The sequence below is a fragment of the Hemiscyllium ocellatum genome, chromosome 15 (genome assembly GCF_020745735.1).
Source record: "Hemiscyllium ocellatum isolate sHemOce1 chromosome 15, sHemOce1.pat.X.cur, whole genome shotgun sequence".
Classification (NCBI taxonomy): Eukaryota; Metazoa; Chordata; class Chondrichthyes; order Orectolobiformes; family Hemiscylliidae; genus Hemiscyllium; species Hemiscyllium ocellatum.
The window spans coordinates 60,215,853-60,233,027 of record NC_083415.1 but is presented as its reverse complement, the minus strand read 5'-3'; the positions used below and the strand labels follow the sequence as shown (position 1 = coordinate 60,233,027).

The 17,175-nt window shown below is 43.8% G+C and overlaps 1 protein-coding gene across 1 annotated transcript in view; it reads left to right on the top strand.

Annotated features, from left to right (window-relative positions):
- Window positions 1-16,387, top strand: part of matn4 (matrilin 4) — a 68,664-nt gene extending 52,277 nt beyond the window's left edge. The window contains exons 9-12 of the mRNA XM_060836224.1: window positions 4,458-4,580; window positions 10,183-10,596; window positions 14,166-14,318; window positions 16,260-16,387. Coding sequence (XP_060692207.1) covers window positions 4,458-4,580; window positions 10,183-10,596; window positions 14,166-14,318; window positions 16,260-16,387 — 818 coding nt within the window. The remainder of the gene's footprint in view (window positions 1-4,457; window positions 4,581-10,182; window positions 10,597-14,165; window positions 14,319-16,259) is intronic.
- The last annotated feature ends 788 nt before the right edge of the window (window positions 16,388-17,175 follow it).

The following is a 17,175-nucleotide window of genomic DNA, read 5'->3' as shown; positions in this document are numbered from 1 at the left end:
AACTATTTTGGTCAATTGAAGAAGATTCAGGAGCACTCATCAAAAGAGAAAGAAATAAATACTAGGATAATACAGGACAGTTTGGAGGCCTCTTTGACTGTGCTGGCTCCTTGATTGGACTATCCAATTAAATCCACACCAACCATTTTTTTACTCACAGCAAACTTTATCCTTCAATATTTATCTAATTCCCTTTTGACTCAACGTACAATGTTGTTTTTTGGTCCCATGTGGGACATGGGTGTCACTGGCTGGGTCAGCATTTATTTCCGGTGCCTAGTTGCCCTTGTGAAAGTGGTGGTGCACTCCCTTCTTGAACCACTGCAGTCCATGTCCTGTCAGTACATCCACAATGCCCTTAGAGTGGGAATTCCAGGACTTTGACCCAATGACAATGAAGGAACATATTTCCAAGTCAGAATGGTGAGTGGTTTGGAGGGAAATTTGCTGGTATGGTGTTCGCATGTATCTGCTGCCCTTGTCCTTGTGGATGGAAGTGGTTGTGGGTTTGTGCTAAGAATTTTTTGGCAAATTTCTGTGGTACATCTTGCAGTTAGTACTGACTGCCATTACTGAGTGTCAGTGATGGAGGCAGACTTCGCTTGTGGATTCGGTGCCAATGAAGCGGGTTGCTTTGCCCTGGATGGTGTTGAGCTTTTTGAGTGTTGTTGGAGCAGCATGCATCCAGACAAGTGGGGAGTATTCCATCACACTCCTGACTTGTGCCTTGCAGACGGTGAACAGGCTGTGGAAATCAGGGAGTGAGTTACTCGTCGCAGTATTCCTAGACTCTGACCTGTTCTTATAACTACAGTATTTTCAATGGCAAGTCCAGTTGAGTTTCTGGTCAGTGGTAACCCAGGATGATGATAATAGAGGATTTAGTGACAGTAGCACCATTAACTGTCAAGGGCAGTGGTTAGAGTCCATCTTATGGGAGATGGTCATTGCCTGAGACTTGTGTGGTGTGAATGTTACTTGCCACTCGTCAACCCAAGCCTAGATATTGGTTAGGTGTGAATGTTACTTGTAGAAGCTGAAGGAAGATGTAAAAGAACTTTGATTTATGTGGTGACCTGTAAGATGTCCCACAGCACTCATAGTCCATGAAATGCTATAGAAGTGCTTTGAGTTACTGTTGTAACATAGGGGAAAGCAACTACCATTTTGTGCACAGCAAGATCCCACAAGTAGATTATATAACCAGATATCTATTTAAGTAATGACATGGACAATCAGGGAGAACTCCCCATGCTCTACAATAACATCACGGGTTATGTTATATCAACTAAAAGGGCAGATGGGATCTCAGTTACTTGTCCCATCTGAACGGTGGTACCTGTGACAGTGTGCAGCACTTCCTCTAGATGGTATTAAGGGTGACAGCCCAGGTTAAACAGTCTCAGAGTGGTGCTTAAAGCCAGCGTTTCAGCCTCTGTGACGAGACTGTTGTCACAGAGCCAAATTGCTGAACTTGTTAGTAATGGAGTAACAATAGAAAGAGGGATCCATATTGATGTATGTTGTAAAAGACTTTGGCCCATCTTTAACTTTCCGTTTAGATGGGATGCATTTCAACGTGTGGATTGCACTTTAACCCCACACTCCTAATATTTGAACTCCCAATGGGGAGGAGGGTAGGTAGGTTGGAAGACCCTTTTAAGTTTGCTCTTGTGCTTGGGCAGGGTGGTCATTATCAGATCCCAGGCAGCAGTCTGTGACGAGGGTAGTTTTGCCTAATTGCTTGTCCTTCTTGCATTGCTACATCCACACCCAAATGGTTTTGAAGATGAAGCAGGTGGTACTCCGGATCTGTGACTGGTAGGCGCCACAGGAAATGGGGCACAGAAAGTGGTTAAGACCAAAATTTTAAAAGTTTTCAAAAAGTTGGATATGGTTCCTCAAGCTAAAGGAATCATGGGTTTAGTGAGAAAGCAGGAACAGGGGACCGGGGGTCACAGTTTGAGGATATGAGGTGGGCTATTTAGGACTGAGAAAAGGAGAAATATCTTCACCCAAAGAGTGAGGAGCCTGTGGAATTCATTGTCACTGAAAGTGGTGGAGGCCAAAACATTGACTGTTTTCAAGAGAGAATTAGATCTGAGGTCTAATGGGATCAAAAAGTATGAGGAGAAGGCAGGAGCAGGGGACTGAGTTGGATGATCATCCCGTGATCATATTGAATGGGGGAGCAGGCTCAAAGGGCTGAATGGCCTACTCCTGCTCCGATTTTCTATGTTACTATGTTACACCAGTAATCAGCTAATGACAACAAGTATGGTTCTATATGCACTGTAGTAGACACATAGAATACCAGAATAATACAAGACAGAAAGAGGCAGTTGTGTATGTGCTGGCTCATCGATTGTACTATCCAATTGATTACATGACCAACTGCTGCCCCCAAATTGTGACCCATTATTGGTTATCAAATAAATCACCTTATCAGATACACCAGTTTGATAGCAAATGGTCTGTCCATCCTGTGTTGGACTATAACCTGGCGTTGTGTGATTGTTAACTTTGTCCACCCCAATCCAACAGCAGCACCTCCACATCATGGCTAATGCTTGACTGTTGCAAAGCAGCCTTGAAATGCTTCCAAATAAAATGAAAACAAAACACATTTTAAATCTTTTCTTTAAAATTCTCCAGTGTACTACAGAATCACAGAGATGTTTGATGCAGAATAAGGCCATTCAACCCATTGTGCCTGCACCAGCTCGTTAAATGAATATCATTACCCATCGTTAATCTCTTGCTTTCTCCCCTTGCATATTACTCTAATCCAAATAATTATAAAATCCTCTGTATCTAGCATTGTCCAGGAGATTAATTTGTAATTCTCACATCAACCCTGGAGGCTGACATGGGGTTAAACTTCCTCTCATCACTGCTTGTGAGGCAGTCTTGTGGGTAGGAACCCTGTCTCTGAGACAGAGGCCTTGGATTCGAGTCTGATTCCAGGATTTGATGCACTCATAATGTGCCAAATGTGTTGAGCATCATTCTGAAGATCCTTCTGACGGTCACCAGGGGCAGGCAACAGAGTAGGAGAGATTTCTGCCCAGCCATTGTGTACTCAGGTCTCTTCAGTAGAACATGAACCTACAACCTGAGGAGAGAGTGCTACATCCTGAGCCGCAGCTGACAGTACAACAGTGTGTGTTGGTCAGATCTGTGAATGCTGCTGATTCCTGGAAAGAATATTGGACCCACCACTAACTCTGTCCCTCACTCCAGCCCGACCATAGCAGATGGTGGAATTTGAACTCAATAAAAAATATCTGGAATTAAGATGCTAACAATGACCATGAATCCATTGTCAGTTGTCAGAAAAACCCATCTGGTTCACTAGTGTCCCTTAGGGGAGGAAATTGCTATCCTTACTTGGTGTGGCCTACATGTGACTCCAGACCCACAGCAATGTGGTTCACACTTAACTGCCCTCTGAGCAGTTAGGGATTGACCATTAATGCTGGCCGAGCCAGAGGCGCCCTCGTCCCATGAATGGGTTTTAAGCTACAACATCCATTTTGCCACGGTAAGTGGTAACACATTTCACCTTTGTACATTATATACAGAAAAAGAACCATATAAAATCATTTACTAGCCATCTTCAGAAACAGCTGCACTCTTTAACTGATTGATAGTCTCTCTCTATTAGGAGGCATTGCAAATTGCAATAATGTAAGAAAGGAAACAGGATGGGGTGTGTGTGTGTGTGTGTGTGTGAGAGAGAGAGAGAGAGAGAAAAGGGAGTGGGAAATAGTGACAAGCCTCATTATGATGACATCCCATAGCAGCTGATGAGTGATGATGACAACATCGCTGGTCTAGTAACTTAGAGAACTGGAAGCATTATTTAAACTTTAAAACATTAGAAATAAATTGCAAGTTAATTATTAGTGGTCATGAAGCTATTGGATTGTTGTAAATACCAATTAGGTTCACTAACACCATGAGGGAACAAATCTGCTGGCCTGCCCATGGCATTGCAAAGTTGTTAACTCTTAACTGCCCCTCTGAAATGGTCTTCCTAGCCACTCAGATATGTTCAACTGCTACAGAGTGTGAGTGTAGACACTGTTGGGGTACGCCATCAATGAAGCTTCTCATCATCTCACCCCACCACGTAAATCTATGTTCCCAATTACTAAGCCCCCTGCTAGTGGCAGCACGTGAAGAAGATAAACTACCACCACCTTCTCACAGGTAATTAGAGGTGGACAATAAATCCTGGCCATATTAGTAATGTTTATGTTCCGTGAATGTAGAAGAGATTACTTGGAGCAACAGGTCAGGTGAGGTCGCAGTTTAAATAAAAATGACTCCCATAAGCCATGTCATGAGTGCTCCTGGGCCAGTGGAATGATATAACCCCAATTTGACTCCTGGCAAAATGGTGATAAGTCAATAATATAATTTCTTAAAGCGAGCATTCTCTTGCATTGCAGTTGTCGATATGTGTAACACTGTGGAACATGGGTGTGAGTTCAAGTGTGTCAGCACTCCTGGGTCATACTTCTGCATCTGCCCCCCGGGAAGGCAACTGAACGAAGATGGGAAGACCTGTAATAGTGAGTTCTATTCCTGTCTGCACCCATTTGGTCTCCACTAGAATCTGTTTTCAGTGTGGTCTGCTGGACTGTGAACATACGAGTTCCCAGCAGGAAGTTGTTCATGTCTATGCTGGTTATGTGAAACAGCTATTCAATTAGATCCACTCTACCTATTCTTTTCCCAAAGCCGTGCACATTTTTGCTTCACAGACATAAATCCAGTTCCCTTTTAGAAATTAATATTGAATCTGCTCCCACCAAATCCAAAATCACAGCTCACTGTATCAACGAAGCTTCTCATTTTCTCATCCCAGCATGGAAGTCTGTTTCCTAATTCCAAGTCCCTGGGAGTAGCAACACTTTCTCTTCTGTCTGCCCTGTCTAAACTTCTCTCCTTTTGTACAGCTCTCTTAAAACTCTCTATAACATTTTCAACTTACTTAACGGTTTAAAATGTACAGAAAAGACTGTACATGCTCAATAGGTCAAGCAGTGATTGTGAAGAGAGAGAAACAGGGCTAACGTTTCCGGTCTGTAGCCTGTCATCTTCCCTAATCTAGGCAAAACGGTCTATTACTGAAACCCTTTCTTCCTAATTGGGGTAAAAGAAGGTTGCACATGAAAGACCAATGAAGGAAGTAGCACTGCCTGCAAGTAGCTGCTCCAGAGTTCTCCACGTAGTGATCAGTGTTGGTACGCTGCTCACAGAATTGATTTCCAGTTCTGGAAGTTGTATGGATTTCAGAGGCCCACACAGCAGAAAGAAAATTAGAGGGAAAACTGTTCCCTAGTCTTCTCCCTGTAACCGTGTAGTTTCTCCCTTATCTGATAATAACCCAACACCTTCTTGAAAACCTTGACTGAACTGGTCTCCAACACCATCTCAAGCAGCACACTCCAGATCCTAACCACTCACTGCATGAAAAAGTCTCCATTGCATTTTTTACCGATTACCTTAATCTTCATTCTCGTTCCTTTCATCATTGGACACAGTTTTCTAACGGTAAGCCTATCTTCACACACACACATGTTTTTCCTTTTGGAGAATGGTGGAAGAGATGGAAGGATTTGCAGATTAACTAACCTGTTGATTCACCTCATGAGGACTCATAGAGTCGTAGAGATGTACGGCACGGAGACAGACGCTTTGGTCCAACTTGACCATACCGACCAGATATCCCAACCCAATCTAGTCCCACCAGCCAGCACCCGGGCCATATCCCTCCAAACTTTTCCTGTTCATTACTCATCCAGATGCCTTTTAAATGTTGCAATTGTATGAGCCTCCATCACTTCTTCTAGCAGCTTATTCCATACACACACCACCCTCTGCATGAAAACGTTGCCCCTAAGGTCTCTTTTTTTATCTTTCCCCTCTCACCCTAAACCTATGCCCTCTAGTTCTGGATTCCCCAACACTGGAAAAAGCCTTGGCGATTCACCCTATCCATACCCCTCATGATTTTATAAACCTCTATAGGGTCACCCCTCAGTATCCAAAGTTCCACAGAAAACTGCCCCAGACTCTCCCACCCCAGGGAAAAGACCTTGTCTATTTATCCTATCCATACTCCTCATGATTTTATAAACCTTTATAAGGTCACCCCTCAGCCCCTGACGCTCCAGGGTATACAGCCCTAGCCTAATCAACCTGTCCCTATATCTCAAATCCTCCAACCCTGACAACATCCTTGTAAATCTTTTCTGAACCCTCTCAAGTTTCACAACATCCTTCTGATAGGAAGGAGACCAGAATTGCACACAATATTCCAAAAGTGGCCAAACCATTCTCTTGTACAGCCGCAACATCACCTCCCAACTCCTGTACTCAATATTCTGACCAAGAAAGGAAAGCATACCAAACGCCACCTTCACTATCCTATTTGCCTGTGACTCCACTTTCAAAGAGCTATGAACCTGGACTCCAAGGTCTCTTTGTTCACCAACACTCCCTAGGACCTTACCATTAAGTGTATAAGTCCTGCTAAGATTTGCTTTCCCAAAATGCAGCACCTCGCATTTATCTAAATTAAACTCCATCTGCCACTTCTCAGCTCATTGGCCCATCTGATCAAGATCCCGTTGTACTCTGAGGTAGCCTTCTTCACTGTCCACTACACCTCCAATTTTGGTGTCATCTGCAAATTTACTAACTATATCTCTTATGCTCACAACCAAATCATTATATAAATGACGAAAAGTAGTGGATCCAGCACCAATCCTTGTGACACTCCACTGGTCACAGGCCTCCAGTCTGAAAAACAACCCTCCACCACTACCCTCTGTCTTCTATCTTTGAGCCAGTTCTGTATCCAAATGGCTAGTTCTCCCTGTATTTCCAAGGGATCTAATCAGTCTCCCATGGGGAACCTTGTCGAACGCCTTATTGAAGTCCATATAGATCACATCTACTGCTCTGCCCTCATCAATCCTCTTTGTTACTTCTTCAAAAAACTCAATCAAGTTTGTGAGACATGATTTCCCATGCACAAAGCCATGTTGACTCTCCCTAATCAGACCTTGCCTTTCCAAATCCATGTACATCCTGTCCCTCCAACAACTTGCCCACCACCGACGTCAGGCTCACTGGTCTGTAGTTCCCTGGCTTGTCCTTACCATCCCCGTAACAAGGATAGAACCCCTCCCTGGTGCTCACCTTCCACCCTACCAACCTTTGCATAAACCAAATCATCCGCCGACATTTCAGCCACTTCCAAACGGACCCCACCACCAGGGATATATTTCCCTCCCCACCCCTTTTCATTTTCCATAAACACCGTTCCCTCCGTGACTACCTGGTCAGGTCCACGCACCCCCAACAATCCACCCTCCCATCCTGGCACCTTCCCCTGCCACCGCAGGAATTGCAAAACCTGTGCCCACACCACCTCCCTCATCTCCATCCCAGGCCCTAAAGGAACCCTCCACATCCATCAAAGTTTTACCTGCTAATCCACCAATATCATTTATTGTATCCGTTGCTCCCAATGCGGTTTCCTCTACATTGGGGAGACTGGACGCTTCCTAGCAGACTGCTTTAGTGAACATCTCTGGGACACCCGCACCAATCAACCACACCGCCCTGTGGCCCAATATTTCAATTCCCCCTCCCACTCTGCTGAGGACATGGAGGTCCTGGGCATCCTTCACCGCCGCTCCATCACCACCCAACGCCTGGAGGAAGAACACCTCATCTTCCACCTCGGAACACTTCAACCCCAGGGCATCAATGTGGACTTCAACAGTTTCCTCATTTCCCCTTTCCCCACCTCACCCCAGTTCCAAACTTCTAGCTCAGCATGTCTCCATGACTTGTCCTATCTGCCTATCTTCTTTTCCACCTATCCATTCCACCCTTCTCTCTGACCTATCGCCTTCATCCCCATCCCCATTCACCCATTGTACTCTTTGCTACCTTCCGCCACCCTGCCCCCTGACCTATCACCTTCATCCTCACCCCCACTCACCTATTGTACTCTATGCTACTTTCTCCCCACCCCCACCCTCCTCTCATTTACGTGTCCACCCCTTCAGGCACTCTGCCTGCATTCCTGATGAAGGGCATTTGCCCGAAACATCGATTTTACTGCTCCCCTGATGCTGCCTGAGTTGCTGTGCTTTTCCTGCACCACTAATCTAGAATCTAGTTTCCAGCATTTGCAGTCATTGTTTTTACCTAGTTGATTTTTTCGTAAACAGTGGCACCACGTTAACCAACCTCCAGTCTTCCGACACCTCACCTGTGACTGTCGATGATACAAATATCTCAGCAAGAGGCCCAGCAATCACTTCCCTCACTTCCCACAGAGCTCTAGGTACACCTGATCAGGTCCTGGGGATTTATCCACTTTTGTGCATTTCAAGATGGTCTACCTCATCCATATTGACCAGGCATCCCAATCTGACCTAGACCCATTTGCCAGCACTTGGCCCATATTCCTGTAAACCCTTCCTATTCAGGTACCCATCCAGATGCCTTTTAAATGTTGTAATTGTACCAGCCTCCACTGCTTCCTCTGGCAGCTCATTCTATTCACGCATCACCCTCTGTGTGAACAATTTACCCCTTAGGTCCTTTTTAAATCTTTCCCCTGTCACCTTAAAGCCGTGCCCTCTAGTTTTGGACTTTACCACTCTAGAAAAAAGACCTTGGCTATTCACCTTGTCAATACCCCTCATGATGTTTTGAACCTCTATCACTCCTTCCAAGACTAATATGTCCTAGCTTAGAGTGGTGCAGGAATGCTGTTCATTTCTGATGAAGGACTTTTGCCTGAAACATTGATTTTCCTGCTCCACGGATGCTGCCTGACCTGCTGTGCTTTCCCAGCACCTCTCTAATCTAGACTCTGATTTCCAGTATCTGCAGTCCTCACTTTTGTCTAACATGTCCTAGCAGCCACTTGATCCTATAGGCTCTGACCAGCAGTAGGTACTCTACCAGATGACCACCAAAGACAATCACCCTTTCTGCACAAAGGTCTCTCTGATTATTCATCAAACACAGATTCCAATGAAACATCGGAGGAGGCTATGCCAATTTTGATCTTAGCCAATTTCCCAATGGTATCTTTCACTTATTAAGGGAGCAAGCCCATGTGCATATTCTGCATCCATTGAAATGGGCAATTGTCAATGAACTGTCTGAAGGAAGGAAGATCCTGACAATATGCAATGGACATAAAGTCTCATCTCTAGCCCAGAGGGCAGCAAGGAACAGAGCAGATCACACATTCATCATTGACCTACCTTGTCATCCTCCCATTCCTTTCAATGAAAGAAAGGGTTTTCATTAATGGCCTCCATCATGTCCCAAATTGCTTTCCAGCCAAAGCAGTACCCTTGAAATGTAGTCGCTAATGTAATGCGGGAAACATGACAGCCAACTGATGCACCAAAAGATCCTAGACAGAACAATCCGAATGTAAGCAGATAATTTGGTTTTAGTGATGGAATTAAGGGATTATTATTGACTATGACAATTTCTCTGCTTAGATGTGGTGCTCAAGATTCTTGTTGCACAGTGGTAGCGTCCCTACCTTTGAGCCAAAAGACCTGGGTTCAAATCCCATTTTCCCCAGAAGTGTGTAATAACATCTCTGAACAAATTGATTAAAACATCTCAAAATAGTGCCCATGTAACACAACTTTGGTTTAATGTCTCATCTGAAAGTGGATACCTCTGACAGTTCTACAGAACCTCACCACACTGAGGTGTCAGCATTGATTCTGTGCTCAGGCCTCTTGAACAGGACTTGAGCGATACTGAGGGCCACGCCACTGAGCCACAGCTGATGGCACAACAGCGAGGTGTACGTTAGTCAGGTCTGTGAAGAACATTAGTATCCTCTGACAATTTATCTTGGCCACAAAGACAAGTATTTCCCCCCCATCCTGTTTGAAGTTATATTTTCACTGACCAAAGATCAGGAGCTGAAGCCAAATTCACACTTCATGAATCTATCACATTCATACCTTTGTCCAGAGAGACCTAACAACTGAGCATCAACCAGGCCCTCTGATTGCACTTGGTGCTCTAACTATTGAGTCTTTCAGGTGATCCCTTTCTCTACTCCCTAACCATTTCTTAACATTAACACAATTGTTTAATTTTTAATAGGATGCAGCAAGGCAAACATTGACCTGGCCTTTGTCATCGATGGGTCCAAGAGTGTACGACCTGAGAACTTTGAACTGGTGAAGAAGTTTGTGAACAACATTGTGGATGCCTTGGATATCTCCAGCCAGGGTACCCGGGTGGCCTTGGTGCAGTATTCCAGCAGCGTGCGCACTGAGATTCCATTGGGCACACACACGACCGCTGCAGCTTTGAAGAAAGCAGTGAACAATGTGGTGTACATGGAGAAGGGCACCATGACTGGACTCGCTCTCAAACACATGGTGGAGAACGTCTTCACTGAAGCAGGAGGTGCCAGACCTGGATCTCAGAGCCAGCCCAGGGTAGGCGTCGTGTTCACCGATGGCCGTTCTCAAGACAGCATCTCTGAGTGGGCCAAAAAGGCCAAAGACGCTGGTAAGAGGCAGCGGGGGCTTGTCCATCTGGAAAAGGGTCTAATTACAAATGAGGAGCTTTTCCTTTCGTCACTTGTGACTAATTTTGTCAGCTTATTCTCTCCCCAAAAACCTTCTGGATACCACTCAAACCAAATCCAGTGAATTCACTCCCCTGGAGTTTGAAAATCCATTAGATCCATGTCCAGGGTACTGTACAGGATCTTTTTCACTCATCTGAGAGGGTAGGTAAGGTTTTGGTGCCATTATCCATCTGAACAATGGTACCTGTGGCAGTGCCACACTCCCTTGGAAATGCACTGATAACTCCAACCACAATTTGAGACTCTCAAGTCTCTGGTGTGAGTTCCAACCCATAACACACAGAATCATCTACATTTACAGTGGTGAAGCCAGCTGTATTACCCAATCAAAAACGATCAGACCACACCTATCCCATTTTGAATTTACTTAATGATTGAGCTTCCATCAGCCTCTGGGTAGAGAATTCTAAAGCTTCAGCATTTGCCAGGGAAGAAATTCTGCCTCATTTCAGTCCTTGTCTTTTGTTCTGAGACTCTGTCCCCTGGCTCTAAATCCCAAAGCCAGGGAAACATATTTTTGCAAATGAAAAAGCAAGTTATCTTCAACTTGGGGCCAAAGGGTTAAAATTAAACTTCCTGTGACAAGACAAAGAATGACAAAGACAAAGATTTGTCATTACTAACAACAGATGTGGGGATAGTGTGGAAACATGGCATTTGGGTCCAGAATGTCTTAACGGGCCGAACGGCCCATTCCTGTTTCTTTGTTCTTCTATTCTGAGACTCCATGCAATGATATTGCAACCACCAAACTTATTTCTTGGACAAGAACCAATAAAACATTAGGACATTACAGCATGTCCTTTTTATTGACTTCACATGCTGGGTGAAGGGTTCAGGAATGTCAAGTCATGTCAGAGGTTATTAAAACAGAAGGCCTACTTTGGAGTAAAACAGAGAAGTTCACTTCCAGCTAGTATTTTAGATTCATGTATAAATGGGGGAGGCGATTGCTTGATGGTATTATTGCTGGGTTGTTAATCCAGAGACCCAGGTAATGTTCTAGGAACCCTGGGTTTAAAGCCCCCATGGTTGATGGTGGAATTTGGATTCAAAGAAAAAAAGCTGGAATTAACAATCTAACGATGATCTTGAATTCATTATTGATTGTCAAGAAAAACCCATCTGCTTCACTAAAGTCCTTTCAGGAAGAAGCCTGCCCTCCTTAGCTGGTCTGGTCTATATGTGACTCCAGACCCACAGCAATGTGTTGACTCTTAACTTCCCTCTGGGCAATTAGGGATGGGCAATAAATGTTGGCTTAGCCAGTAACACCCTCATCCCATGAAAGAATAAATAATAATTGCATGAATTTTACTGCTACTATCTAGGGTGGCAGATCTAAATTTGGACAGAATATATGATAAAAGCAAATCTTGAATAAAAGGTTAACAAGGAAAAATTAGAATATGAGAAAAGGCCAGCTAGAAATATACCAACTGATGGTAAGATATACTGTATCTCCAAAAAGGGAAGAGTTATCAAAATTCATGGTAGTTCTGTAGAATCTGATTTTGGGGTATTATTATTATTGGAAATAAGGAATTGGCAGATGAACGGAACAAGGATTTTGTATCAGTCTTCACAATAGATAACATGAGTACACCTCATCAGCAACGATAAGTCAAAAAGAGGATATTGAGAGGCAAGTTCAGGAAAATTACAGTCACCGAAGAAGTGGGACTGAACAAATTGTTGGAGCTGTCAGTTGACAAGTGCTTGGGTCCCGATGGATTTCATCCTCAGGGGTCATTAATGAAGTGGCCACTGAGAGAGTTAATGCTGCATAAGCTAAAGGTGCATGGAATTGTGGGTAATGTATTAGCATGGGGAAAGGATTGGGTTAACTAATAGTAAACAAAAAGTGGGGATAAATTAATGTTTTCTGGTGTCAATCAGTGGCTCAAGGTGTACCTCAGGGATCAGTGTTGGAACTGCAATTGTTTACAATTTACAGAGATGGGAACCAAACGTAGTGTGTCAAAGTTTGCAGATGACACTAAGATGAGTCTTAGAGCAAAGTGTGCAGAGGACACTGAAAATCTGCAGAGGGATATAGATAGGTTAAGTGAGTAGACAAGGATCTGGCAGATGGAGTACAATGTTGGTAAATGTGAGGTCATCCATTTTGGTATAAATAACTGCAAAATGGATTATTACTTAAATGGTGAAAAATTGCAGTATGCTGCTCCACAGAGGGACCTGGGTGTCCTTGTGCATAAATCACAAAGCATTGGTTTGCAGGAGCAGCAGGAAGTTAAGAAGGCTAATGGAATATTGTCCTTCATTGCTGGAGGGATGGCGTTTAAACAAGGAGGTAATGCTGCAGCTGCATAGGGTGCTGGTGAGGCCTCAGCTGGTGTAGTGTGTACAGTTTTGGTCTCTTCCTTGAGAAAGGATGTACTGGCAGTGAAAGTGACACAGAGGAGGTTGACTATGTTGATTCCAGAGTTGAGAAAGTTGGGTTATGAGGAGAGATTGTAGTAGATTGGGACTATACTCATTAGAACTTAAAAGCGTGAGAGGGGGATCTTATAAAATTGTGAAGAGTTTAGAGAAGATAGTGGCAGGGAGGTTGTTTCCACAGGCAAGTGAAATAGAACTGGGGGCATAAACCCAAACTAAAGGGGAGCAGATTTAGGACTGAGTTGAGGAGGAACTTTTTCGCCCAAACGGTTTTAAATCAGTGGGATGCCCTGCCCAGGGAAGCAGTTGAGGCTATCTTATTGAATGTTTTTAAGTTAAGGGATTGAGGGTTATGGTAAGAGATATTTATGGTGAGGGTTATGGTGAGAGATATTTATGGTGAAGGTTATGGTGAGAGATATTTATGGTGAGGGATATGGTGAGAGATATTTATGGTGAGGGTTATGGTGAGAGGGCGGGTAAGTGGAGCTGAGTTCACAAAAAGATCACCCATGATTTTATTGAATGGTGGAGCAGGCTGAAAGGGCCAGATGGTCTACTCCTGCTCCTAGTCCTTATGTTCTTGTGAATTCCATCTGACCTCAGTCCTGGGCTACTAGGGATGAGCAATAAATATTGCCAGTGGCACCCACATCCTATAAAAGGATAATATATATATAGAGAGAGACACACACAAACATATAGACTTACTCTCATTTGAACTGCAAATGTGTTGCTGGTCAAAGCACAGCAGGCCAGGCAGCATCTCAGGAATAGAGAATTCGACGTTTCGAGCATAAGCCCTTCATCAGGAACAAGAGCTCTTGTTCCTGATGAAGGGCTTATGCTCGAAAGCTCTTGTTCCTGATGAAGGGCTTATGCTCGAAACGTCGAATTCTCTATTCCTGAGATGCTGCCTGGCCTGCTGTGCTTTGACCAGCAACACATTTGCAGCTGTGATCTCCAGCATCTGCAGACCTCATTTTTTACTCTCATTTGAAATCTAATGAGCTTTGTTGCCTAGGTCCCTTTGCCTGTGGTTAATGAATGATATGTTCCTTATTGCTATTCACCCTTGCAGGGATCACTATGTACGCTGTTGGTGTCGGTAAGGCAGTGGAGGACGAACTGCGAGAAATTGCATCAGAACCAGTTGATCAACATTTCTTCTATGCTTCAGACTTTAGCATCATCGATCAAATCGCTGAGAACCTAAAAGTGAACATTTGTGAGGGTATGTCTCTGTGACCTTTTTGTTTGTTTCAGTAACTAAATAGGTAAAGCTTTAAATCTTTGACTTGATGAATCAGTTCATCTCTTCCTGCCTGTGACATCTTTGTGTACATCAGAAACAAAAAAAGGTCTGCGGGTGCTGGTAGTCTGAAATAAGAGTCGAAAATGCTGGAGAAACTCTGCAGATCAGGCAGCATCTGTGGAGAAAGAAACAAAGTTAGCATCACAAATCACATTTAACTTTGAAAAGTCATAACAGACTCAAATGCTAACCCTGTTTCTCCCTCCACAGATGTTGCCCAGACCTGCGGAATTTCTCCAGCACTTTCTATTTTTGTATAAATTTGGATTCCTGTTCATTGTTAAAATGGAAGGCAGGAAAATACTTGAGTACTCTATTACCTTTTCCACTTTGTTAATTACTGAATTGTCCCTGAAACGTTGCTAGGCAATTAGTCCTGTGTGCCCTTACCTATTGCCTTCAGTTTTCTTTTTGTTCCCCACCCCTTCACCCTCTCTGAACCCGGAAACCAAGACTAGCAACTTTAATCAAGCTGTTTCTATATGTAACAGTAACTGCTGACAGAAATACAACAAGGATGGGATTAATATCACACCGGCAGTGATGTTATAATGTCAGAGCTGCAGTACCTGCAGTGAGGGAGTTCCTAGTTAGAAACAAGAAACAGGAGTAGGCCATTCAGCCCTTTGAGCCTGCTCCCCCATTCAATATGGTCATGGCAGATCATCTAGCTCAGTTCCCTGTTCCTGCCTTCTCCTCATATTCTTTGATCCCTTTAACCTCAGATCTAATTCCTTCTTGAAAACAATCAATGTTTTGGCCTCAAACACTTTCAGTACCAGTAAATTCCACAGGCTTCCTACTCTCTGCGTGGAGATATTTTTCCTCATCTCAGTCCTAAATGGCCCACCCTGTATCCTCAAACTGTCAACCACTGGTTCTAGATTCCCTAGTCATTGGGAACATCCTACCTGTGTTTATCTTGTCTAGTCCTGTTAGAATATTTTTAGGTTTCCGTGAGATCTCCCTGTATTCTTCTAAATTCCAGTGAATATAGTCCAAACCAATAAATGAGGGGGCGACACGGTGGGTCAGTGGTTAGCACTGCTGCTTCACAGCACCAGGGACCTGGGTTTGATTTCAGCCTCGGGTGACTGTCTGTGTGGAGTTTGCATGTTCTCCCCGTGTCTGCGTGGGTTTCCTCAAGGTGCTCCGGTTTTCTCCCACAATCCAAAGATGTGCAGGTCAGTTGAATTGGCCAAGCTAAATTGCCCGTAGTGTTAGGTGCATTAATCAGGGGAAAATATAGGGTTGGGGAATGGGTCTGGGTGGGTTACTCTTCGGAGGGCCAGTGTGGACTTGTTGGGCCGAAGGGCCTGTTTCCATACTGTAGAGAACTTCATTCAGTAACTGGGAAGATTTATACCATGGAGTTTCACAGGAAGAGGACAATTTTGGCCATTGTGCTCATGTCAACGCACAACTTTGGGTGCAATAAGACCACAAATTTATCCTGCTAAATTAAACATTCAAGTGGAGCTCAGCTCTCAGTGTTGACCGTGCTTAGTCAACCAAACTCAAACCCCGAAAAGGATAAAAGATTACCAATTCAATCTCAATGGATGAGTACAGATTTGTGAGTCTGTCTGTTGCACTTATTTGTTTAAACGTCTTTAGTGCACATAAGAAATCCCATTCAAAGAATAATGGAACCCCCTAGATCATGACAAGTAATAATCCTTTGACCAGCAACATGCAAACATATTATACAGCTGTGCTGATTGTGGGATCTTGCTGTGCTCAACTTTACAATCACGTTAGCTCCAACTTCAAAAGGAACATCATCGGTAGCAAAGCACTTTGGGACAAAGTGAAGTTGTGGTAAAGATTCTATATAAAGGTAATTCTTTTTTCTTTCAGAGGAAGTGACTGGACAGGAGACGATTAAAGATCCGTGTGCTTGTGAAACCCTTGTAGCATTCCAACAGGACACATTATCGTTGTTAGAAGAATTCTCTCAAAAACATATCCTTTTCTCCATGGAGTGAGCGCTGATGTTCAATTCCCATTGTTGCCATCACATATGGCATTCTAGATATCTGGCCAATCAACAAAGCAGTGAAGTTAATGTTAATATACAAAGAGGATTGATGAGGGCAGAGCAGTAGATGTGATCTATATGGACTTCAGTAAGGCGTTCGGCAAGGTTCCCCATGAGAGACTGATTAGCAAAGTTAGATCTCATGGAATACAGGGAGAACTAGCCATTTAGATACAGAACTGGCTCAAAGGTAGAAGACAGAGGGTGGTGGAGGAGGGTTGTTTTTCAGACTAGAGGACTGTGACCAGTGGAGTGCCACAAGGATTGGTGCTGGGTCCTCTACTTTTTGTCATTTACATAAATGATTTGGATGCGAGCATAAGAGGTACAGTTAGTAAGTTTGCAGATGATACCAAAATTGGAGGTGTAGTGGACAGCGAAGAGAGTTACCTCAGATTACAACACGATCTTGACCAGATGGGCCAATGGGCTGAGAAGTGGCAGATGGAGTTTAATTCGGATAAATGTGAGGTGCTGTATTTTGGGAAAGCAAATCTTAGCAGGACTTATACACTTAATGGTAAGGTCCTAGGGAGTGTTGCTGAACAAAGAAACCTTGCAGTGCAGGTTCATAGCTCCTTGAAAGTGGAGATGTAGGTAGATAGGATAGTGAAGAAGGTGTTTGGTATGCTTTCCTTTATTGGTCAGAGTATTGAGTACAGGAGTTGGGAAGTCATGTTGTGGCTGTACAGGACATTGGTTAGGCCACTGTTGGAATATTGCATGCAATTCTGG